General features: G+C 38.7%; 1 protein-coding gene across 3 annotated transcripts in view; it reads right to left on the bottom strand.

The window, feature by feature from the left end:
* Rasgef1b (RasGEF domain family member 1B) overlaps positions 1–24,285 on the bottom strand; it is a 553,655-nt gene that overhangs the window by 11,582 nt on the left and 517,788 nt on the right. The window contains exons 1-8 of one of the 3 annotated variants that reach the window (XM_015499248.2): positions 24,056–24,219; positions 12,525–12,707; positions 10,667–10,789; positions 10,164–10,301; positions 3,588–3,803; positions 3,043–3,117; positions 1,533–1,628; positions 1,319–1,421 (exon numbers count right to left, since the gene is read on the bottom strand). In XM_015499248.2, the coding sequence (XP_015354734.1) occupies positions 1,319–1,421; positions 1,533–1,628; positions 3,043–3,117; positions 3,588–3,803; positions 10,164–10,301; positions 10,667–10,789; positions 12,525–12,701 (928 nt within the window). In that variant the 5' untranslated portion in view covers positions 12,702–12,707; positions 24,056–24,219. Of the gene's footprint in view, positions 1–1,318; positions 1,422–1,532; positions 1,629–3,042; positions 3,118–3,587; positions 3,804–10,163; positions 10,302–10,666; positions 10,790–12,524; positions 12,708–24,055; positions 24,220–24,285 lie in introns of those variants that run through there. The other 2 variants (XM_048784769.1, XM_048784770.1) reach the window with 2 other exon arrangements.

Genomic DNA, 24,285 nt, shown 5'->3' with positions numbered 1-24,285 from the left:
TTTTTTTTTTTTTTTTTTTGTAAAAGGAAAAGTAGTAAACATCTTAGGCTATGCAGGCAATATGGTCTGCATAGTAAACTACAATACATTGTCATGTTATGGTGCATAAGCAGTCATAGTTAATTATATAAACAAATTTCTATGGCTGTGTTGAATAAAACTTCATTTTTGGATGCTGAAATTTGAATTTATATTATGTTCACATGTTAGAAATATTATATTATTTTGATTTTTTTTCAATCATTTAAAAATATTCAAACTACTCTTAGCTTACTAGTCATAAAGAAAATAGTAGTGGGCCAGATTGGGCCATGAGCTGTAGCTTCCTGATCCCTGACTGAGCTTCCATCAGTCAGTGGTTAACTGGACATCCCTGGGAAAATTTTTTTCCTCTGGAACTCAGCTTATTCTTGTAGGAATGTTGAGTGGATTAATAAGATGATAAATGCAAAGCATGGATGACATGCTTTGACATTTTTTTGATGGCAGAAGAGAGAAATTAAGTAATTTTTTTTATTAGACTGTGAACCTTTCAGATTTCTGTCTCAGATAATCTTTCAGTTCACTGTTTTCATGGAGTGAGTCAAACAAAAAAATAGTTGAAATCTGGCCAGTATTTTTATGAGAGCAGCAAAGGGGAAATTATATGCAAACAAAATGGAATAAAGAATTAGAGAAGGGGGTTTTGTCAGTAATTCAGATTACTGAATTAAATTTGATAGATTCTCTAGCATCAAATTGACCCTAACTCCTTTGTTCTTTTATTCATATATCTACTGAGCACCTATAATGTGTAGGATGGCCATATAATTTGTCATATAAACTGGTACATTTTTCAAAGAAAGGGTCATTATCAATAATCATAGCAAGACAACAGGTATAAACTAGAACACCTAAGACTTGTTATTTCATGTCCTATGTTTATAGAATGAATGGAAAGTAACATGGTCTCTGGCTTTAAAAATCTCCATGATATATAGAGTAGAAGGTTGGTATGCTGGAGTAGTAAGGACTGCAACTTTAAGTACAGGAACACAGGCAATCAGAAAATGATCAGTTCTCAGCTTTTACAGGAGAATATTTAATTGAAGATAAATTAAAAGTATTCCACGAATTCTTGCATACTTAAGAAAGATTAAGTATACTTGCTTGTACCAATTTGGCTATTTAAAACATTTTGAACATTCTAAATTTCAATATTCAAAAGTACATTTTTCATAAATAAAACTATTTGCAGATTTTTGGTGAACACATTTCACAATTTTATACATTTTGCTTTACAGAAATTAAGGACACATATCCACCAGAAAATACTCACAGATTATTGCCATCAAGGAATTAAAGTTGCCAATGTTGAAACATTCTCGAGCTACATCAATGAAATACTCAATCATTCTTGCTCGGTGTTTCTTCTTTACAGGCTAAGTGGAAAAAAGTATGGAAGGCAGTTATCCAACATGCAGGCCCACAAATGTAAAGAAAGTACGAAAAATAATCAAGAGCCAGAAGACAGAGAAAATTCATTTTCTCACCATGCAGATTTCAGTAGCAACCAAGTAGCTCAAGCGATTAAACCATTCCACATAAGCTTCTAAGTTTCGTGTTTTCTTCCGATCACTATAGCAACTCTATGGAGAAACCAAAGTGCGTGGGTAAGTTAGAAAAAAAAAAGACTAGACTGGGCTCTCATTTTGTCCAACATGGGGACTTGATTCTCAATTTATGGATTAGGAAGGCTTTTTAGGATGACAGGAAGAGGGAGAGGAGGGAAGAGGAGAGGCCACCAGGACCATTAGCATTCTTGATTATTCTTACAGAAATACCAAAATCTCTTAGGTTCTGTGAAACCTGAGGTCTAAAAATATACTCTGATGCATGCATAAAAATACCCCTCCCTACCTTCCCAAGAAATTAAGTTACTTTGGGTAAGATCTGTCCTCAGAAACACAATTCAAAAGAAGGGTTCTGGCTGCATTCAAAAACAATCTTGCACTGATTAATGGGATACAAATACCAATTGCTATCAACACAGGAAGGAGAGGCCAACAGGGCAGGGGCCTCGAAAACCTTCTCCTAAAATTATGCTACTGAACAAAATTTTGGATCATCGTGTATCAAGAAACAAAATATCTTCCAAAGATAATAAATAGAAGTCTACACTATCCTGGTCTTCATGAGGGTGAGTGATACACTGTTCAAAGGCAAAAGAAGTTCATCTCATCTTGGAGTTCAAGGCCAAGCTTGAAGAAGTTCATTAACCCCTTTGCATTTTTTTTCCAAAAGAAACAAACAAAAAAGTCCACTAGCCTTCTATTGCAAAACATATTCTTCACTTCCCATACTGAGAGGAACTACTCTAAGGCCGGAAAACAGCTGTTGCCCCTACTCCCAGAGGGGACTTTCATCAGCGGGTGATGCAGTCTTTTTTGCTTTATAATTCAAAATGCTTACGGATGGAGGTTACTGGAAGATAAAATTCTTACATGTGTACACTGATTTTATATTCTGTGTCCAGTATTATTTTCTTAATGTGGGGGCTCCATCATAAACCTGTCATGAGGGAATCTACCTTCAAACAAGAGGCAAAGCAGGGAATATTGAAGATTCGTGCTCAGCAGGCTGGATGTATGTGCATCCTGTCTTTCCTGCCCATGCTATTGTTGAATCATGAGCACAGCATTGTTATTTTTATTTTCTTTCTGGCTTAATCTGCTAAAATCATTATGCTTTTATCTTCTACCTTCATTACCACAAATGCCTGTATCTACTTGCTATAAAGGGCTTATTACATTCCCCAATAAGGATAAAAGACAGGCTAAAAGTTAGTGATGGGGTAAGAATATTGTAAAGGCACTCAGAGATCTGGCTCAAGAAGAACTGCAGTGAATCACACATGGCTAATGAAAGAAAGAAACTAACTAACTAACTTCCTGATTTTAAAACCTAAAACAGAATAGTTTTAGCCTGGATGTCTTATCTATTATCATAAACTAAGGCGTTCCAGTTCTAGTCTTAGAACTGACCTCTAGATGGATAGATTACCTTGTCATTGTCCAAAGGGTCCTTCTGCACAAATGCCTGAACAAATTCTTCTGGCCCGATATAATTAAGCCTCTCCTGAAATGAAAATCCAGCATTATCAACAGCATTAAAGAAAATGAAAAGTCAACTCCTTCCAATGGCTTTTGGCATCACCCCCATTTCTTAATGCAAATTATAAAATAAGCTTTTAACCCCCAATTGTTTCATTATCTTCAAGGTCTGAACAGAAGCAATTTTCTGCTTAGGTCAACGTTCTATAAGATAGTTGAAGACTGAGCCAGTCATGGAAAAATTAATTAGAGGCATAAAATTAGGAAGGTCAATAAACTCTGCTTTTCATTTTTGTTTAGTGTTTATTTGCAAGTAAATTCCCAGAATATCAAAAGCATTCATATTCAAATGCCTACAAATCCTATTTCATAGATTATTTCCTATTTGGATTACTCTGACCTCTCTTGTGACATTACTGCTGGCAGATACATTGTCTGGTTGCCAAAGCAAACAAAACCTGTGGTTGCAAAGGGCAAAGATGACCAGGGCCTCACCAGCTCTATGTGAGTCAGCTGCTGGGCCAACGTGTAAGGGTCGCTGCAGACAGTAATGATATCCCTCTGTATGGACTGTGGCTTGGTCTTGAGAACTGTGAGCCGATCAGTAGATGTCGAGCTGATTTTTGCCAGAACTTCCTCATACTGGCTGAGGGCAGCAAGTTTACGGATGAGACACTGCATCATCTGCTGGACATTTTTCCGGTATGTCTGCTAGGGAATAAGCAAAGAATTACAATCTTGCTTTGCATGTCCTTTTTCAGTACTAGGCAGCCTCAGAGACTATGTCTGTGAGTGATTTTTCCTTGAGATTGGGCAATCAACTTAGTTCAGCAAACCTACAGGAGGATTCAAATAGTTCTAATAGTTTAAAAGAGACACAAACACATCAAGTATCTTTCCAAACTTGTAGGGTTTAGTCATTGTTCTCAGGTTGCTATGGACAGTCCAATTCAGGTTGGGCCTTGAAAACACTATAGACATTACAGATGAGCTATCAAGGGGATCCAGTGTTAATGAAGACTACACACAACTAACTGCTCTCTGGTAGAAATGCATCTGTTTACTTTTGGAAGGTTAAAATACAGTGACCTCAAGTCAGAGCATCCTTTTTTCTTTCTTTTTTTAAAAAAAATTATTCTTATTTGTTATATATGACAGCAGAATGCAATTCAATTCATATTACACAAATAGAGCACAATTCCTCATGTCTCTGGTTGTACACTAACTATAGTCACACCATTCGTGTTTTCATACATGTATTTAGGATAATGATGTCTGTCTCATTCCACCGTCTTTCCTACACCCAAGAGCATTCTTTTTCTAACATTTTCTTTTAGGCCACTTTCTTTATTTCTCCATTCCTATCATTCAATTTTATCAGCCTGAGGACATGAAAACTACTTGACAGATTACTTCCCACTTGCCCGCCCACCCACCTTCCTGACTTTCACATGCACTGTGGAAGTGGATATTCATTTTTGGTATCTGACCTCCACTTGGCTGCTACCCATTTCTCTGGTGCTCATGAATCAGTAACTAATGTTCACAACCAACTCTTGCACGTGGCAGTTCTCCCCACAACGCTAATACCAGATGCCACTTTGTTTGCAACTTCCTTTTGCTATAGCCACAATACTTTTAAAGAGAAATTGGTTTAAAAAACACTGCAGGTGTTATAGAGAAGTGTCAACCTCTTCCCTTGAAAATACTTGTTACATCATAGAAATAACTTCCCTACTCTTTGAGCACACTTATTCTAAGTTATGGAGTTCTTTTGGTCCTCCTTTTCTGGTCCCAAATTGCCAACAGTAATTCTCTTTCTAGTGGATTATGATGCCCATGTCACAGATAGGCATATGGGCTGATTCAATGTAAACTTGGTGCTAAGGTTACCAGCTCTCAAGGATGACAGTCCCAGTAAATCTACAGATGTAGAAAGGCTTGTTTATGCTTTATTGACCTTTTTAAATAATTTTTTTAGTTGTTGATTGACAGAATACCTTTATTTTTATTTATTTAGTTTTATGTGGTATTGAGGATCGAACCCAATACCTCAAACGTGCTAGGCAAGCACTGAACCACAATCCCATCCCAGCTTCACTGACTTCTTAAAAGGTATCACAGTATCATTTGCTGAAATTAACTATCTGAAAATTGAGTGGCATTTACTGACAAGTATAAGAGCTACGTGTTTTTTTAAAGAAGTAATTTGGTTTAACAGAGCACATATAAAAACTTAGAGATATTTGTACATAAGGAAGATTACAACACATGGAGAAATGGTTCATGCTTGCATAGTCAAGGATAAAAAGCATGGCCTTCTTTTTCTTCTTCTCTACTTGTCATTATATATTCTGATGAGTTCTTTATGGTTGCCTATTAGATGACCGCTAACATTAAAACTCCAAGAACTCTACCTGAAGATGTTTCCTTTAGTCATCTGTCCCAGATGTCAAAATACACGTCTTCAGGAGAGTTAATACTACTTGTTCAAATTATGCAAACATTTCCCAGCTTATTAAGATAAATAATAAACTTTTTTGAGGTACTTTAGTTACAGCATGTACCATCCAGAGTACAAAACACATGTCATAAAGTTGCAGTTTCAGTCATTAAAGCCCACTTATAAGAGTAACCCACAACTGTCATTACTACTCTACCGAACACAGTTCAGTGTGAATAAGGGACTTATAGTCTTTGTTAAGGCTTTCTAAGAAAAATCATACATTTTCTGCATGAGAAAAAAGTACTTGCTTCCAACAAAGTAGTTTATGAAAAGAAAAACTAATTTTTTGACTACTGTGGAGCAGATGAGAGAGGACACAGATATCTGCACTGACATGGAAAGGTCCCCAGGACACATCACTGAGTGGAAAAGCAGGGTGGCAAACATGAGGCCAACACACACACACGCACACATGAACTATACACGCTGCTTCTATGGATGTGTGTATCTGTGCATGAATACATACACACAAAACTGACACCAGTTGTAGAAGTAGGATTGGTGAAACTTTTGAGTGCTTTGTGTAAATTGTGTTGTCTTTTTAACAATCAGAATGCATTCCTATATTACTTGATTTATTTAAAAAAAATTTCCCACAGTGGGATTTCTTGGATAACACAGGTTCAAGATATCTAAGAAAGAACTTTTCTCTCAGAAGACCACACCCACAAAAGAAACCCTCATTTTAAAATAGCATCCGTTATTTGCATCTCAAAAGATATTCCATGGGAATTCTAATTTCTACATCATGCACCTATCCTACTTCCCTTTCTGGGATCCCCATGGAAAACACTTGAATCAGAAATGACCGCCTTTGCTTCAGGTCACCACCTGAGGATATCAGCTGAGAAACAATGAAGCACAAGAAACAGCTGAGAGGGAGAGCCCACAGCTTGGGTCCACCTCCAGAGATTCTGATTGATTGATTTGAGGTACAGTCTGGGGAGCATGATGTAAATGCTCTTCAGGTGATTCTGACACACAGCAATGGGTGAGAACCCATGCTCTACTAGTACAGATAGACTTCCTCTTGTCACTCTTAGCCCGCTGCCATTCCTGGTTGTCACCAGCTCTCCCTTCAGAGTACCTCATAGATTTTGATTCTGCATTAATATTTTAGGTTTTTTTTTTTTTTTTGGTGGCAGGGGGGAGAGGAATTATATATTCAGATTACCAGAGTGAGCAAAAGACACCACCAACATATATAGGGGGAATGTACACAGCAGGGTATAGGAGAAAGATATTCAAGTAACACTGTAGGTCTGTGTGTGCCTGTGTGTGTGCCTGCATGTGTACATAAGAGAGAAAAAGAAGAGAACACAGAAGATGTGTGTGACCTCTTTTAAGTTTCCTGCTTCCATTTGATTCCATTTGAGAAATCAAGCTTTGTGTTATTAAGCATGCTTCCTCACTGAGTCATGCATTGCTAAATATGTACTTATTCTTTTTTATAACTTCAAATGCCAGCGACAGTAATTACCTGGCAAATAAAGATAGAAGTTCTTATTATAAAGACCAGCCCCTTAAGGAAGAGAAAATTGCATTCTAGCCACTACAGTCATTTGTCATGTAATTCAATCATTAGTTCCATTTCATGTTTCTTGCAGGCAAGTCCTAATAAACCACTTCATTTAGGGCAAATCCCCAGGGGAGAAACATATTAAACCAAATTATGTGGAACTGTCCTAGCAGATACACGAAAACCTGCCTAAATTATATACAGGGCACACCTGGTTTCACTGACTGCCAAAGAAATCCCTGAAGTCAGAGGCAAGAAGCAACAAGTTGCAACTGAAGCCCACACTCCTGCCACAGGAGGGAAATAATGTTTTCCTATTGTGGTAACTGATTTGCCTGTTCATTCATTCATTCATTCATTCATTCACTCAAACACTGAGAGTCTATTAAATGCCATGGTGAACAACGAGGGTACGGCATGGAACCCAGTGGGAGCAAACAGAAAGTCATTACAAGTCACAGAATGCTATGAGGTACTCTGAAGGGAGAGCTGGTGACAACCAGGAATGGCAGCAGGCTAAGAGTAACAAGAGGAAGTCTATCTGAGGAGAGACACTTAAAGATATGACAGATAAAGGACTGCCAAGCAAAGAGCTGGGGAAAGAGCATCCATCACACAATTTGGGAGCTGGAAGGGACATTAACACAGGGCAGTTAATTGCATGATTTATGGAGATGAGAAAGGAGCAAGGAATTTAGGGGATTTGCCAAAGCACACTCAGATCAACCATCTGCCAAGTGTAGACCTGATTTCTGAATATTGGATAAAAACAACCAAAGAAGCAGCAGGTTCCTGAGACACCCACCAACCTGACAAGGTGGGCACATCTCTCCACTCAACCCCTAGGTCAGTCAGCTCCTCAGTTAGACTTGGCTTATTTTCCCATCTCCTCTTTACATGCTCAAATCCTGCTGAATTTCCCAATGTTTATTAAGAATGTATTATTAAAACAAGAGTGCTGACAAGAAGGTGGGTCAGAAGTCTGACTGGCCCTTTTCTTGGTGTTATGAAGCATGCTCTACCCAACTTTTGAATGGCTCAATCTTGTTCTAAAATAGAGACTAGGTTTCATTTGATTACAGATAGAAATGATCTCCCTCTCTGACACTCATGACAAGAAGGACTAAAAGCCATCCACTTAGCATTTTCAAATCACTAACATTTAATCTTAAAAATAAAAAAGGTTTTTAAGATGATTCTTTAAGGAAAAACTGAGTTATAATTTTCATGTTTTAAAAAAGCAATACAGAGAAGGCAGATAAGCTGACTGTCATACAAAGTAGCTACACACACTCACCTGTAATGTAGAACTAACTGATCGAGGGCTCAGCCTTCATGAAAGAAAAAGCCCTGTGATGCCACCAATCTTTTGAGCAGACTGTCATAAACCAAGGTCATTGAGCCTGCACTGACCTTGCCAAGCTATCCAAGGGCTAACCCCTCTAACATAAGACTTACTATAAACTGCTCCATGAGGCTTAATGTTTGCCTCTGTGAGTAAGGGACCTATCAATACAAACCTGGCAGAAGCTGAGACAGGCAAACTGGCAAAATGATTACAATAGTCATAACTTTGTGAAATGACTCAGGAAATGACCCATTCAGCCTTGCAGAAAGCTATTGTGAGCACCCGACTTCAATATCATCTCATAAAGTAGAACCTAATGCAGGAAAGCCAAGTTCCAGTTTTTCAAGTGCTAAACTGATACAATTTTAGTTTGACTTCTTTTTTTTTGCATTAGGGAAATGGCATGAAAACCTCATCATAAGGATTAGAACAGATCAGCGTCTTGTTAATGTTATCTTTACAACACCACTTAAAGAATGAGTCCTGCATGAAGTTTATGTGTGAAGTGAATGTATTTTCAGATGAATGAAACAAGACATCACTGCCACTGCTGAAAGTTTCAGCCACATTTTTCTATGTGAAAGGTTGTATCTTGCTGAAGCAACTTGTTTCCAGAAAGTTTCCAGCAACAACAGACACTACAAAGACATCCTTGCTCGACAAGCCTCAACACTGAATACCAGCCCTCCAGGCCTGCTTCAAAAAGGATAACACTAAATTTGTCACAACTAGTCAGCTCTTATCAAAGGCTCAATTGAGGGAAGTAGAATTTATGGAAGATTATCTAAGAGATTTACTTTCAATCTCCATCTATTCCAGGTCCTAGCCTTAAGTCAACCTCTAGCATCAGAAGACTTGGATTATTTTCTCTGTCTTCCTCTCCCAAAGAATTACCTTTGGTAACTTAGGTGCCAATCTCTGGTCTTAGTTTTATCAAGGAGTAATCATTATAAAGAGTTATATAAAGAATATCTCATTCTAAGACCCCTATACAAAAATCCTTATTGCAAAGTTTTTGTGTATTTATTTATTTATTTTGGTGGTATTGGGGATGGAAGCCAGGGTGTCATACAAGCTAAGCAAGTGCTCTACCACTGAGCTTTATCCCCAGCCCTAGGTTTCTAAATTTTTCCTCTAAAGCGTTGAGGAATTAGTACTTTTTTTTTCTTCCCTGAAAATGAAAATTATATAACGAGCTGCATTTCCCTTTTATCTGGAACTTAAACACAACCCATAACAGTCCTTTCCAATCCTACTGGCTCTCAACAGTGGCATATTTGTTTTCTCCCTTCCCTGGTCCAGATTGTCTATTTCTATTTATGATTTATTAATATTACTTAACAACTGTTATACTAATATGCTATTTAAATCTATTAGTGCTTATTAGTATGCTATTTATTATCTTGCTAGCTCTGTCAAAACTTTTCAGAAGGAAGAGACATATAAGTAAAGTGAAATCAAAACACACTTGAAACACGAGACCTGGGCATGAATTCACATGAACATATCCCCAATTAATCATAAAACTCTAGATCACATTCCTTTGAAGTGGGATAGAATAATCATCCCCCCTGATATACCAAGAAGGACAATAACACACCATGTAGGGGATCTGCCCAAAGGTAGAAACAAAAGGAAGCACTGAGATTCTGAAGCACCATCTCCCACCCAGCTATATGCTAAATTCATGTTACTAACCTCCTCACCACTGGCTATTCTGTGAGCCAGATCTTTTAAGTTTCTCATCATTCTTTCATCTCGAAAATCATAAGGAAATGTTTCCGTCCACTCTGTCAAGAGCTGAAGAATTTTAGGTGCAATTTTTCTCATCTGGTTCTAGGGAGAAAAAGCAAATATAGTTCAGTGATATCTTTCACCATAAATTACATCAAATAAATAATACCAGGGTCAGGTTAGTGCAAAAATCTTTAGGGTTGAAGAAGCAGTTCTAACTCCCCCATCCCACAATGTCCCTGCCAAGTGCAACTAACTTATGGCAATATCCAGGGACCCACCATGGCATTAGATTTGTGGTATCCTTTCAACCAATCCCAATTCCTAAGCATAGCTATGATATCACTCATGCTCTTCGTCTTGGGGATAAGCTGGGGTTACTTGAGGTAACCAACTTCACAAAATCTGAGCCATAGAGTTATCATGCCTAAGGAAAAAAAATATGAAGTTCAAAATGTTTCATTTACCTTATCACCATCAGGGTCACTTAGCCTCTGGTGCTCAACACATAAGTGGCAGACTTTGGCCATTAGCTCATAAGGATGCATAAATAACCGAGAACTGAGAAGGAAGGTAAATATGTATGTCCTCTGTGGCAAGAGAAAAAAGTCATTGTTACATACTTTCTGAAATTAATATCTTTCTTATACATTATACACCTTATTTCATGAAGTTCTCTTGATCAAAGTCAATGTGCTACAGAGAGTAATGCCTATCGGAGTCAGACAGTAAGACAGTAGAAGATGGATTTCTCTGTTACCTCCGGATGTGTCTTTTCCCTCAAACCATACTAAAAATAACAGAAGTACAGGATAAGTTTGGCTCCTGAAATTATTCAGAGAACATTTTCACATTTATCCTCAGGGAGCTGGGATATCAAGTCACATAATTCACTCTAGTAAAGAATGAAATTCAGCCCAGAGAGAAATCTAACTTAAATATACCACCCATACAAAATATGGTTCTGTGTCCAAATATTATGGTAACTCAATTGAAACCAAAATAAAACAAAAAACAAAACAAAATAAAAAAAAACCCACCTCCTCTACCACATTCAGCTCAAGAATTCTCCAGAGTGTATAGTGTGGTACACTGAAGCATTTGTGTCAGAACATTTGAAGGCAGGCTTTTAGGAAACCTATTTACTTGCTCAAGGGCTAAGCAATTTGATAAAGCACAATATTACACTATATACTTTTCTTTAATCACATTGTCTCCCAAGAAGCCAGTAATGAAGTGGTGCTTATTTGTTATAAGAGTTTCAGACTCCCAGTGAAAAGAGAAATTCCATGGGTTTTTTCCCCCCTTAGGCACCTTTAGTAGCTCATAAATGCTTGCAGGGCTGAACAAGGGATTCCTTTTACTTTTGATTACAAGTTTTCCCTGTGTGGTAACATATCTGAAAATGCTATGTAACAATTCACACACAGAGAGATCAGAGAGATAACTCAGTAAGAAACATCATGATGAATTACAGTGGCATGCACAAACAATTCTTTGCACATCAATGATATTCATTGTATTTATAAAAACTAATGAATGTGGTCTCTAGCTATTTTCGTGAAATCTCCATCAATAACTAGCTGCTGAGTAAATTTCATTGTCCTACTCAAATCAGTTTTATAGAGATAGCTGTTGTACAAAAGAGGGGGGGGGAATCACTTGCCCCAGAAAGAAAAACCTGCATTTGACTACTGTTGCTGGAGCAAATCCTCAATACTGTGAATTTCAATTTTCCCCCCTTCACTCTTTTGGAATTACTGCAAAGATTGAGATAATATGTAATGAATTCCCTATACTGAAATGTACCATCTATACAAGTGTAGGTTATTAAGGTAAAACAAAAGCAAAAATGCTATCTGATGTCCAACTGATAAATCATTGCATCTTGAGTATATATCATCTTCTCTCTTCCAAATACTTTCCTACTTTTCTCAGATAGTGATGGTATTAGACATAAAAAAGGCATTAAATATCAAATGCTGGGAGCATCTAATGTTCGCTGGCATTTTTTATTTACGGACCAAGGTGTATGCATGAATCAAAACATTATAGATACTTCATTCAGGCGCCTACAATGTAATTCATATCAGGCTGCCTACAATGTAGTACCTCATCTGAAAAGAAACTGAAATGGAGACTACACCAAAATCTGATGCACACTCAGGCTCGATTTGATCTGAAAGCATTCAATAATCAATATGCAATTTCTTATGAGAAAAATCCTTAGTAACCAATATATAATTGTATAGTATATATGGTCCCTACATATTATAATTTCTGCTCAATACCAAGGATAGGTTTCAGAGGAACATGAATACTTACATCTGGATAGTAATCCACATTAGGTACTAAGTGCTGGATAAGTGCTTCCAGAGACCCAGAGAGGAGGTTGTTGTCATGGTAATACAACCCTCCACAGCTGTCTTCTGCAGACTGATAGAGGTTTCGGTTGTAACCACTGCTGTCAAACATTGCTGAAAAGGGAGGAGTCTGAGGCATGCTTTCCTAAAAGGAATAAAAAGAAGAAAACATGGTTTCAGTAACACACAATAAAAATAAAATAAGAAGCTTTAATAGACATTAAGCTTTAATAGTAATGAGGACAACAAATTAAAAAAAAATAATTTAGGTTCTGACACAGTATCAGAACCTACCAAGAACCAAGCTGCTGTTTTAGTACCACAAATATGCAAACTTTTGAGTACCAAGTCAATCAATCAAATGCCATAAAATGAATACACCAAAGGATCCAATCTGGACTTAAATCCAAGACTCTGGCTGTCATACTTAGATATCACTCCTTCACATTTGGTGCTGAAGAGGGGCAGGGAAACAGCTTGGATTGCTTTATCCCATCAGGGTATTTTCCTAAGGTAGAAATGTGTAGGCCTTGAAATTTGGCTGGGAAGACTCACACAGTGCTTGAGAGACAGCTGACTAGCACTGGACATACGGGGATGACACCAACACTGAAGCTGAAAAAACTAATGTGCACAAGAGGCTTAGGATCAAAGTGCACAGGGTGTGTGTTGTTTGTGTCTCCCTGTACCAAGAGCTGAATGCTGACTCCCGTGTTTCTGAGAAGATCAGATGCTGTTGATTTTCACCCCTTTGTGTCAAATTCTCAGGGTGGGAGGTGTATATAAAGTCTCAGTTCTCAGTAAACATACAGGCTGAGGAGGCACCTGATTTGGGAACAAGGAGGACTGTGACAGTCCTTGAGATAAATTGCTCCTTTCCATCTGTGGGCCTTGTAACTCACAAAGCCCTTGTCAGAGGGCGCTCCATAGAGGCCAGAGGCTATTAAGTTATTACTTGGATTCCTAGGGACACAGCGCTTGGCCCTGACAACAGACTGGGGTTTCTGGCGGCTGCTCTGCACAATGGAGGCATTCAAGAGCTGCCGAACTGGGGGTTTCAGAAAGCAAACAATGAGGGGAAGCCAAACTCCAGGCCTTGGACCGACAGGGACAGGGTGTGTGGAGGCTGAGGGAGGACACAACCTGGGCTAATCCTTCTTTTCAAGATGCTAAAAGATATTTGCATCCAAATGGGGGTGGGGTGTGGGGCTTGGTCTGAGAAGTCACATCCATCACTCCACTAGCATCTGTTCAAGCCAAAGTTAATGGAGGACACAGAGCATCACAATGTGTGCACGTGCCTGGGCAGGAGGGGGCCAGGCACAAATATCCACTCTAAAGCCAACCTGGCAGGTGGCAACAACATCTAGGAAAAGGAACATCAAGAAAAATAAATAGAAAAAAGCTTCCTCCTGCATTGTATCCCATCCATGAATCAGCACTAAGGAAGAATTTAAAGGGATCTATGAAAAAAAAAAAAAAAAAAACTACAAATGGGAAGAAAGTGATTCCTGAGAGCCACCCTGGGGGGATTTGTCACTATACCAGGGTCATGGCTGCCAAGCTCTTAACTTAGGTAGGTAGACATGGTCATCATAGCCAAAGGATCAGGGACAATGGAATACAATGTTAACACAAATCCCCTTGGTTGGTAAAACTTCCTAACTCAACATTAACATTTTATTTACTTATTTAACTCAACATTAAGAGTGTAAAAGGCAATGGATAGAGTATACTTGTTCCCTCTTTAAATTGCCAGTTTTCATGAGTACCATTCATGTGTAACATACGCATTGCAAATGGGTCATCCTTGGCGGGAAGAAAAAAATCATTCCACCCTTGTCCTGAGAAACTGAGAATGTCCTCAAACTGGGAGGCCTGAACCTGAGAAAAGAGCCATGCCTTAAAGTTACTTCTATAACCTTGAGGGAATCCTGTCTGGATTTGGTTGCCTGTGGCTTAAAAAAAAAAATAGCTTTCCATGGTTATAACCACAGTGTTCTTCCTATACCGGATGAGAAGTAAAATTCCCTTGAAGTTGGATTTTTTTTTTTTCTGCCAGGAACCATGAATTTTCCCTGATAGCTTCCCTTAGTTGTTGTTGCACCATTCTAATAAAGTGCTTTGCAGAGATGACTGCCAGGACTTGAGAACTCCAGAAAACCAGAAATTGATGAATTCAAAGAACATTCAAAGAGGCCATAGAAGTCATCTGACCCAGGCTATAGAAAATAGATTTCATTTCACTTTCCAACTGCAATCAGTTACAAGTAGTTCCCTAGGGGGTCTGAGGATGAGCAAGATTTGGAGGCTATAACTCCACAGGGAATATGTATCCCGTGATTGGCAATAACTGCCAAATTGTCATGGATGCAGCCAAAGCCAATGTGTCATCATCGTCAGGTCCAAGCTTTTTTCCTCTAAAAATGTGCAAACTGAGACCCAGGAAGGTGAACTGGAATGACCAGGCTAACATGATGCAGCCACATGGTCTAGCACAAAGTGAGCAGAGTGGAACTCCCCTGTCTTGCACCCCTGCTGTCTTGGGATTTTCAGTAGTAAGCACAGACCCACAAGACAGCCACAGTTCACTCAGAGTTCCCTTTCAAAGAATCAGCACCAAAATCTACCAAGCATTTATACTTCTTAATTATTTATTCCTCTAGAGTGGATAAGGCCTCAGATCTGGACAGAATTCAGATTTAATAAAATCCTAACTTTGGCACTCAATAGCTGTAAAATCTTCAGAAAGTTATTTATGCCTGATCTCCAGGTATGTTTTCTATCAGATATTTTCAGTTTTATTCACCCCTTCCAAAATATAAATGATTAAAACAAACACACACCCAACTGCCTGTTTTCTTTATACCAAACTTCTTAGAACATTATTATTCGAGTCATGGCAAAAGGCTTCTGTATTTATCTTTGGAAATGTATCTCTCACAGGATTTCCTTGAGGAGGGACAAAACATCATCACTTAAAAACTCCCTCCAATGAGGTACCAAAAGGAAACACTGTAAATAGCAATGGGAGCCTAATCAAGGTAAAAAGTTTGCGGTTATCACTTATTACACTTACAAACCAATTGTGAGAAGAGAGTGTGTCATAATATGTTTTCCAGTTTCAAATTAAGCTCAAAGATATGTGATGGCTAATCAGCTGGTTTCTTTTCCCAGGTGCCACTCTGACTGTTGAAATTGCTCACAGCAACAATCACCTACTGAGATGAAAGTCACTCAGGAAAAGGTAGCCTCTTATTTACATACCATGGGCAATTTTATCTACTTTGCCATATATTCAAGACAGCATCTTTTCAATTCCTTGAGCTCTTCTTGGTTAGTTGGTCTCACATTCTTCTTAACTATGGAATCTCCTGTGTTGGAAAAGGTCCCTACATTTCATAGGCCTTCACATCTCTCAGTTCCCCTTAACAGGTTACTCTGGAGACCCACAGGGTAGTAGGCTCTGAGAATTTCATGACTCCTGTTTGTGTGTTTACTGACTCCAAATGCCTTTCTGGATTCTGCACCCTCCTCACGTGGCACATTACCTCATCCTTTCTTGGCTGCGTAAGAAGCTGAAACCCAGGAAAACTTGCTTGGGTTACATATGAAGGCACAGAAAGGGCAGGGTTCCAAACCTGGATCTTCAGATTCCAGGTATAAAATTTATGACACCACTCATGTTCTACTCTAAATAGTCTTTGAACTTCTAATGCTTAACCATAAAACGAAAAGCCTGCTAGTCTGTCTCAAATTGTAGGCTATTAGAATAATTTATGTTTTACATGTTCTACATAAACCCTTGTTCCAAAGACATATTAATACCATTAATTACTCTTATTAAAAAGTCACACTGTCAACAGCAGTACTGAAGCTACTGACTTTGGCAATCAAAGCATAGTTCCATCTAGAAACAGCCTTCAGAGACTCTAACATGTACTTTAAAAGCCACTTTTGTTATCTTTAAAACTGGGATGCATGTAAACAGTCAAATTATAAGAAAACATGTTTGACATTTTTTCCAGCAATATATGAAATAACAGAGCATCTTACAATAAACAGCACCTTTGATCCAATGAAGTTCATAATATTTGCTTGTATTTACTTTATGGATCTCCAGCAACAAAAATTTAATGAGACAAATGACTATGAGAATACCATAGGTCACTGTATGCATCACTCATTCCAGGATAATCTCAAACAAGTGGCCAGTCTGTTTTATGAAGGATTAACTGCCTGTGTAATGGATAAACTCAGCAGAATGGTACAGAAAGTGCTGTTTGTGAAACTTAATTTTAACCTATTAAGATAAACATAGTAGCGTGTTTTCTCTTAAGTATCTTCCTTCTGATTACCCACACCAGGAGCTATTGTTTGTCAGTATTACTTAGATTTGATGGACAGACCTTTAGTTTTACCTGCTTTAAGTTTTAGAATTGAAAAGTGAGAGCCAACTAAATACTGGCTTAGTTTTTGTTAAGAAAATGAATCTCATCTCCAAAGTAGATATGAGAACCCAGAAAAGTATTTATCCCTGGGCTCTATTAATTCCAGAAATCACTTGCTAATGATTTCTCTAGGGGAAGAAGGGATAGTTCGAGGTTGCTCTTAACCTTTAGCTTCCATTCATTTTTTTTTTTTTTAAATCTCAGTATAGTTCTGCTGCCTTCTTTATCTGCAGCAATGTACTACTTTCAGCTCTCACAACTAATATTTTCTGTCTCTAGGGTCCATAAGCTCTTAATTTACTTCTCTCTATACTTTCCAACATAATGTCAAAACCAGCCTCTCCACTATTCATCAGTCTTCTTTAGTACAAAGTTTGCCCAGCTCAAAGTACCTCTCAATAGGGACCTGCTAATCAAAAACTTTGTTTAGGAAACACTATTTTCCAAAATTAGAATGTGACAAAGCAGCAAGAACACTAGCTTAATTTACTGTTAAATCAAACTTCAAAGGAGTAAATTCCCTTGGAAAAAGAGATTTGCATGAGGCACATGAAAAACCTACTGACTATTCAAATCCCCATCATTAACACAGAATGGAGACTTTGAGAGCCAGTCTCACAAAGTTTCATTTGTAAGCCATTCCCCACCCTTCATTATATATTCTATACAGCCAGTGGTTCTTAACTTTTTAAGGAAATCACAAACTGCTTCCCTACTATCCCAGCAGAAATATACCAATAATATACTTTAAGGGAATTCTCTGATCCCAGATTAAGAGGCCAATGTGCTAATTTGGAAAGAACCTGGATATCATTTCTCTACCTCAAAGCAGGAGAACATGGTGAATCTGAAAGTTACCTTGCCCAGTACATTCAAGATCAGCTCCTTAGAAATCATGAAATACTTTTTTTTTCAGGTTATATCAAACAAATGGAGTTAAAATAATAAAAGAATGAAAAGAAATAAGCTTTCTTTTCTCCCCTAAATTCAGGCAGCATTTTGAGGTAGAAGGAGATACAGCTAGACAGTAGGAAGCCAGTTTGGGATTTTAAAACAATAATCTGAGCTCAAAGAAAGCTTCAGAGCCACAAAAATTAGTGTGCATATTAAAGATTATGCTGGAAAACTTTCCAAGAGGCAAGTTCCAATAGGAAAGTTATACCTGACCTAGGTAGAGAAGATGAATATTCTCTCTTAGCATTAATTTGGTAAGCTGAAAAGTTGGTTGACAGACAAGACATCTTACAGAGGCTGCTAATTTGGCCACAAAGATAGATCATGTTCTTCTAAGGACCCTGAAAAAGTTCAGCCCGACATTGATCCAGCAGCAAGGAAGCAGGCTCTGGGTGATTTACGGGATGAATGGATTTGAAAGGCATGCCTAATGGTTTCAAACCAACTAAAGCACCAGATGAAAAGCTGCCTTTTTCTGAACAGCAGACTGTGTTTGAATTAGCGGCTGCTTTTGCACAATGTAATTTATGATGAAGCAGGTGCACCAGGATAAGGTGGTTTCAGGTGACGATTCAAATTGGAAAAGAGGTCAAGGAAAATATGGGTGTGGGAACTAAATCAAAAGCTATCCTTCAACGTCTTATAGGTGCTTTGTAAATCTCTACCAGAATGTCATGTCAGCATTTCCTTTGCACTCAAGAAAATGACATAAAAAAATAAAGGAGTGCAAGAAACAAAAGGTTTTCTTTTCCTTTTCAATACACAGAGTGCAATATTTAATAAATGCAAGGCCTTTATGTTGACTATGGTATTTTAGCATCTGTTCAAATGCTGGACATGTGTCCCAATCCATAAAAAAAGGAAAAAATTACTTCAGTGGACAAAGCCCTCCTTATCACAACTGAACTTTGAAAGCATATTTGTTTAATGAGGAGAGGTTTAAAATTCTGGAATTACAGGTTCCCCAATTCCAATCTAGATCCCAAAGGAACTTTGCTCTTCGATGAGATGCACCTTCAATAATCCATTTCTTTCTTTTTTTCATTTGAACTTGTAGAGCCCTGAATTAGGAAGACTTCATAAATTTCTCCATCTGGTACTTTTAGGTACTTTCAGGCTCCTTTTGGCAATGTGAGACTTTAGCATACAAAGACTAACTGCACACTCCCAGGGTGTATACACCTGATTGTAGATTTGAGTCAAGGTGAAAGGTAGAAGTCCAACTTCTGACACTAGCTAAAACATAGCTTATTTTGATCTTGAAAATTTATAGAAGATTATTCTCTCATTTCTTTCATTAGGGGAAGTCACAAAGGCAGAGATTTTTAAGAGCATCTGTGGAAACTATAGAAAAGCTCCACCTTTGGCTAACCTCCTTGAGAAAAAGAGGTATTGTGTGGACAAGGCGACCCAGAGTAGACAACACACAATCACCTCACTTCTTTGGCATGTGAACAGAAAGTAACTAACTCCAAGATAAGTACATTCTTTGGAGCTGAGTTCCAAATACTTCGAAGATTTCCCCATTAAGAGAGGACAAAAGTCCATGTTTTTGAGTAAGGAAGATCCCATTTCTCTCCACGATGAAAGGCTATGTTAATTCCTGATCTAAGTTATAGGTGTTCATACAAGAAGTAAATCTACATTTTGCTTGATCTTTCCTGGATGCTACTTTAAAAAAAAAATTCTTCATTAATTCCTGATTGACAGAGGAAGGAATTGTGACTCAAATATTTACAATCTTTGGTTTCCTTCGAAGAAAAACAAAGCTAAGATTTGTTATCTTTTGTTTGGGGGAATGCTGTTAGCAGTTTATTAACATACAAAGTGATATTTCATGGCATATCTGAATAGATCTGGAAATTCATTTAAAACTTTCCCATGAAATGAAGCTTTCCTGTATGGGAAGTGAATCTAAACAGGCTGCCATTCCTGTGTATTAACTGCCTTTATGTACACAACTCCATGCAGTTCTTGAGTTTAACAGTAGATGGCTCCTCATGCCCTGCCTTTCAAATGGTTGGTGCTTTTTCAGCAATAACAGTTGGCGATGATTTAGAAAAGCAAAAGAAAGGCAACTAGAGTTCTGGGGAAAAAATATTGAGAAATTGGTGCCTATGATCATAGCATGAGCATTGCTCATGCTGTACAAATGAAGACATACTGGCTAACAAAGCCAGTCAGTTATATTTCCAGATATCTTAGATGCCCATCTATGATGAGAATTAATTATTTCATTTTCCCAGAAGAACAAAAGTGATCTTCTGGATAATCAAAAGCATCATTGTCTAATCAAACACTGTCAAAAGGGTTGGGATCCTGAAAATGTCTCTCTTCTGCACTGTTCAATATAGTTGAAACTGGCCACAGTGATTACTGAGCACTTAACATGTGACTTGCGCAACTGAGAAACTAAATTTTTAGTTTCGTTCAATTTAAATAAACTTAAGTATAAATATCCCCATGTGGCTGGAGGCTATCTCACTGAACAGTATGGATGTATGTAGATGAGTTGTCATTTATACATGACAGATCTCAAGCTAAACCATAGAATATCATATGGGGAACACTTCAATTAAAATATTTAATTTTCTAACCAAGTTAATGGAGCATGAAAAGGATCTGACACTTAGTGAGAGCATTTTAAAAGTAAGATTTTCTCTATATTTTATTATGCAATATGGTTACTTGGATAATTTTATTTTCTGGATGCAAGTTTTTTAAAAACTGCTTATCCCTCCCCTTCCATTCTTCTCGTTTAGCTAAAAAGAATGGTATTGTTGGTCTATAAGTGGTTTCCCTTTCTTATAAGACTAATTTTTGCTTTCTCTGTGTTAAACTGATTTTCATATCAGGGTGTCCTAATAAAATTTGAATCAACTGAATGATTTCCAAGTATAAGTATATACATACTTTGAGAGAAAATAATAAATATATAAACTGATGAAAAAATGACTGATCAAAATAAAAATTAAAAATGTAGTGGATTATAATACTGACTTAACATTTATTTATTGGCCAAGAAACATTTATTGGTAATTTGTAATTTCTAATGTTCATACTTATAGGAGAAAAACAACAAGAAATTCAATAAAATATAGTATTTCTATATGAATTCATCAATAAAAAGAATTTCACTCTTCTCTCTTCATGTCCATGTACCCAGAAAGTAACTGAACACCAATGGCACATCACTTCATCCTTCACTGTCCACACTAACAGTGCAAAAGTGTGGAGAGAGCACAAAATAAAGCAGTTAAGACAGAGAGAAAAGGCATCCAGAAATCATGTAGCTCAACTCCCCATGTCAATATTACAGATGTTGCAGGTACAGGGAGAAGACACATGACCTGTTAGTGCTCCAGCTCCACCAGAACCCAAGTCTCCTCATTCCCAGGATGGAAATCTTCCCATAGGACTAGGCAACAACTGTCATTCTAAATAATAAAGGCTTGTACAGATCTAATTTTTGTAGATTTAACTGGAGAACCAAAAATAAAAAACAATAACAAAGACTACTATAGTTCTGAAAAAAAGAAAAGTATAAAGAGGAAATACCTGATCTCAACCACCACCACCACCAAGAATCCCCATAAATCTTTCACAGTAGGTTCAGCAGTACAATTTGCCTCTTTCAGATGTCCCAAAATGTTATAAAAACTTTTCCATTTATTATTTATGGCATCAGAATTAAGAGTCTCAGTCCTTGCACAGGGAGTCCTGATTCTTTTCCCAAGCAAGGCAGAGTACCCTCTTTTCCCCATCTCCTTTCCAGGGCAGTGCTCTCTTTATTACCCAAATGTTCTTCTCAAGTTCAATTCTTCAGGTAACCTTTGGAGACTGAGAAAGCTGAGCCCATGAATTCCTGTGCCACACTGGGGAATCTCACCTAGCATGCATGGGAATACACTCCCAGATTCCTCCCTCAATTTTCTTACCATTTTTTTCTTTCCCCTAGATGGGTGGTATTCAATTGGCTTTATATAATCTATTGTACTCTATTTGCCAGTAGTAGATTTCAGACTATAAGAATGAAACATTAATAACAGCACAAGAACTATGTATTATTATGATAAATAATGAATGCATACTATATTAGATTAGGCAGATGCCAACCTGGGGAGGGGAGGACGATAAAGGCAAATATTTTTGTGGTTATTCTCTTCTCCAAAAGACAGTATGATCCCCAGATATCAGGTGTGGTAGGTATCAGATAAAATGTCTGGTGGAGCACATAAGATGGAGCAAACTGAAAATAGGAGAAATAAGTTTTAAGAATTGAAACCTCCATTAGACAACTGGAAAGTAGAAGGCCAATGCTTAGGAGCCAGAAATGTTGCCACCTCTAGGAAAACAAAGGAGACTGACATATAGGGGAAAAATGCCCACAAGAAACTTGCTAGTCAGTGGCTGATGTTCTCATCCTCAAGAAAATCTGCTTGAAAGGAATAATACAGCACTGCTTGTGAACCATGACTTCTGTCAAAAGTGCCCTGGGTTCTCATAAACGGCCCCCACCCCCAAATAAAACTGTCATTAATGTTAGGGTTTAGCAGCTGCCATTCTTTTTTCCTGCTGTGAAAAATCTCAACGACCAAACATTTTTATTCCTTTTTTGAAAAAATCAATTCTACATTTGCTCTAATCCTCATTTGACCTGTTATTTCCTCCCAAATCTCCATTCTGCTTAATTTTAAACCTCCTTGTTTCTTAGTATAGACTGACCACCATAGTCCCAACTATGTTTAAATTAAGGCACAGTCATCACATGGCAAGCTCCAGCTCTGGGGGAAAGAATAATTATTCATCCCATCTGAGTCTGACTGTGCCAGACATCATTCAAGAGTGCAATACCCTGATCCCTGGACTCTTTCCCTTTATGCACCCAGTTCAGAGACCCTCCCAGGCCATGAGAGATCACCAGGGCTAAATATAGATCTACGCACACCAGCAGTTCCTGACCATGGTCACATGGTGGTGCTGACGAAGGACTCCTTGGAGACGCGTTCACCCAAACATACATACACAAATATGTGTACATATACAGCTGGATAACCCATACCCACCGAATTCATCTGTGAAAACGATACATCTATATTCATAGAGATTAAAAATGCTACTTAGACGCAGTCAGAGGACTTAGCAACGTTGTTTGCTTAAACTGCGCCAATTTGCTTGAGGTAAAGTGGGAAGCAAGAGTCAAACCGTTTTGTTTGGGGTTTTTGTTTGTTTGTTTGTTTTTTGCACACACATAAACCCCAGCTCCCTATTTTGCCCTTTCCTTTCAAACAACACTGAAACTGTCCCCAAGGATCTCCTTTAAAAAGGAGCTTCTCTCACGCTGTCTGTCCATGAGGCGTCCACGTACCCCCAGCTCATGTTAGTATCGCTGGAAAGGTGTCCCAAGGTAATTCACCTGAGCTCAGACAAAAAGCAAGGCGGCTCGGTGGTTCCCAGGAGAACTTAACGTGAACCAAGGAATTAAAGACACTGAGGAATGAGAGTCATGACTCCTGTTTCCCGGTCCCTTCCTAAATCAGACCTTAGATTATACGGAACCGGTAACAAAAATAAACACCCCATACACATACAAACACACGAGAAAACTGGCCAGGTTGAAGGAAACAACCTAGGAATGCACAGAAAGAAAAGAGATTGGAAAAGGATGAAGGTGACTAGCCTCAGACAAATCTCAAACACTCAAGAGATCCTCGAGATCTCAAGAGAGAAAGCCAGGCGGTAGGTTTGGGGAGAAAGAAGCAAGGCACAACCCAGCGTATCCCTGCCCAGGTCCCAGCGGCTCAGCCTAGCACCTGTTGGGACCCGGTCAGTCCCAGGAGCTGACGGGGGCCGGGCATGGGACTCCCCTAGCCCCGGCTTTTCAGGGCTCTTAGGGTCAGCGCTCGCTCGCCTCAAGATCTCCCTCGGTCTCAGAGCTCAGCCGGCAGCCAGGGCGCAGTCTGAGAGCTCCCCATAGTCCCAGTGCAGCTCTCGGGTCTCCAAAGAGAGCGCAGCGCGCAGCCCAGTCCCGCGCTCACGCCGCGGAGCTCCGGTCCCGGGAAAACAGCCCAGCCAGGGAACAACCTACCCGCAGATGGACTCCGGGTCCTCAGCCTCCTGGCTGTTTGTCGCGCGCCTACAAATACGACCAAAGGACCGGGAAGGAAAGCGCGCGGGAAGAAGGGAAGAAAATCCGCCTAACCAGTCGGGTTCCTTGTTTATACTGAAACTACGGCACCAGCAGCCGCGCACACCCCCTTCTCGCTGAGCGCCGCCTCCCGCTCCCGCCGCCAGCCCCGCCCCTCCCGCGGGCGTGGA

Source organism: Marmota marmota, unplaced genomic scaffold (assembly GCF_001458135.2).
Source record: "Marmota marmota marmota unplaced genomic scaffold, marMar, whole genome shotgun sequence".
In the NCBI taxonomy this organism is placed as follows: Eukaryota; Metazoa; Chordata; class Mammalia; order Rodentia; family Sciuridae; genus Marmota; species Marmota marmota.
This window is presented reverse-complemented; position numbering and strand designations above follow the sequence as displayed.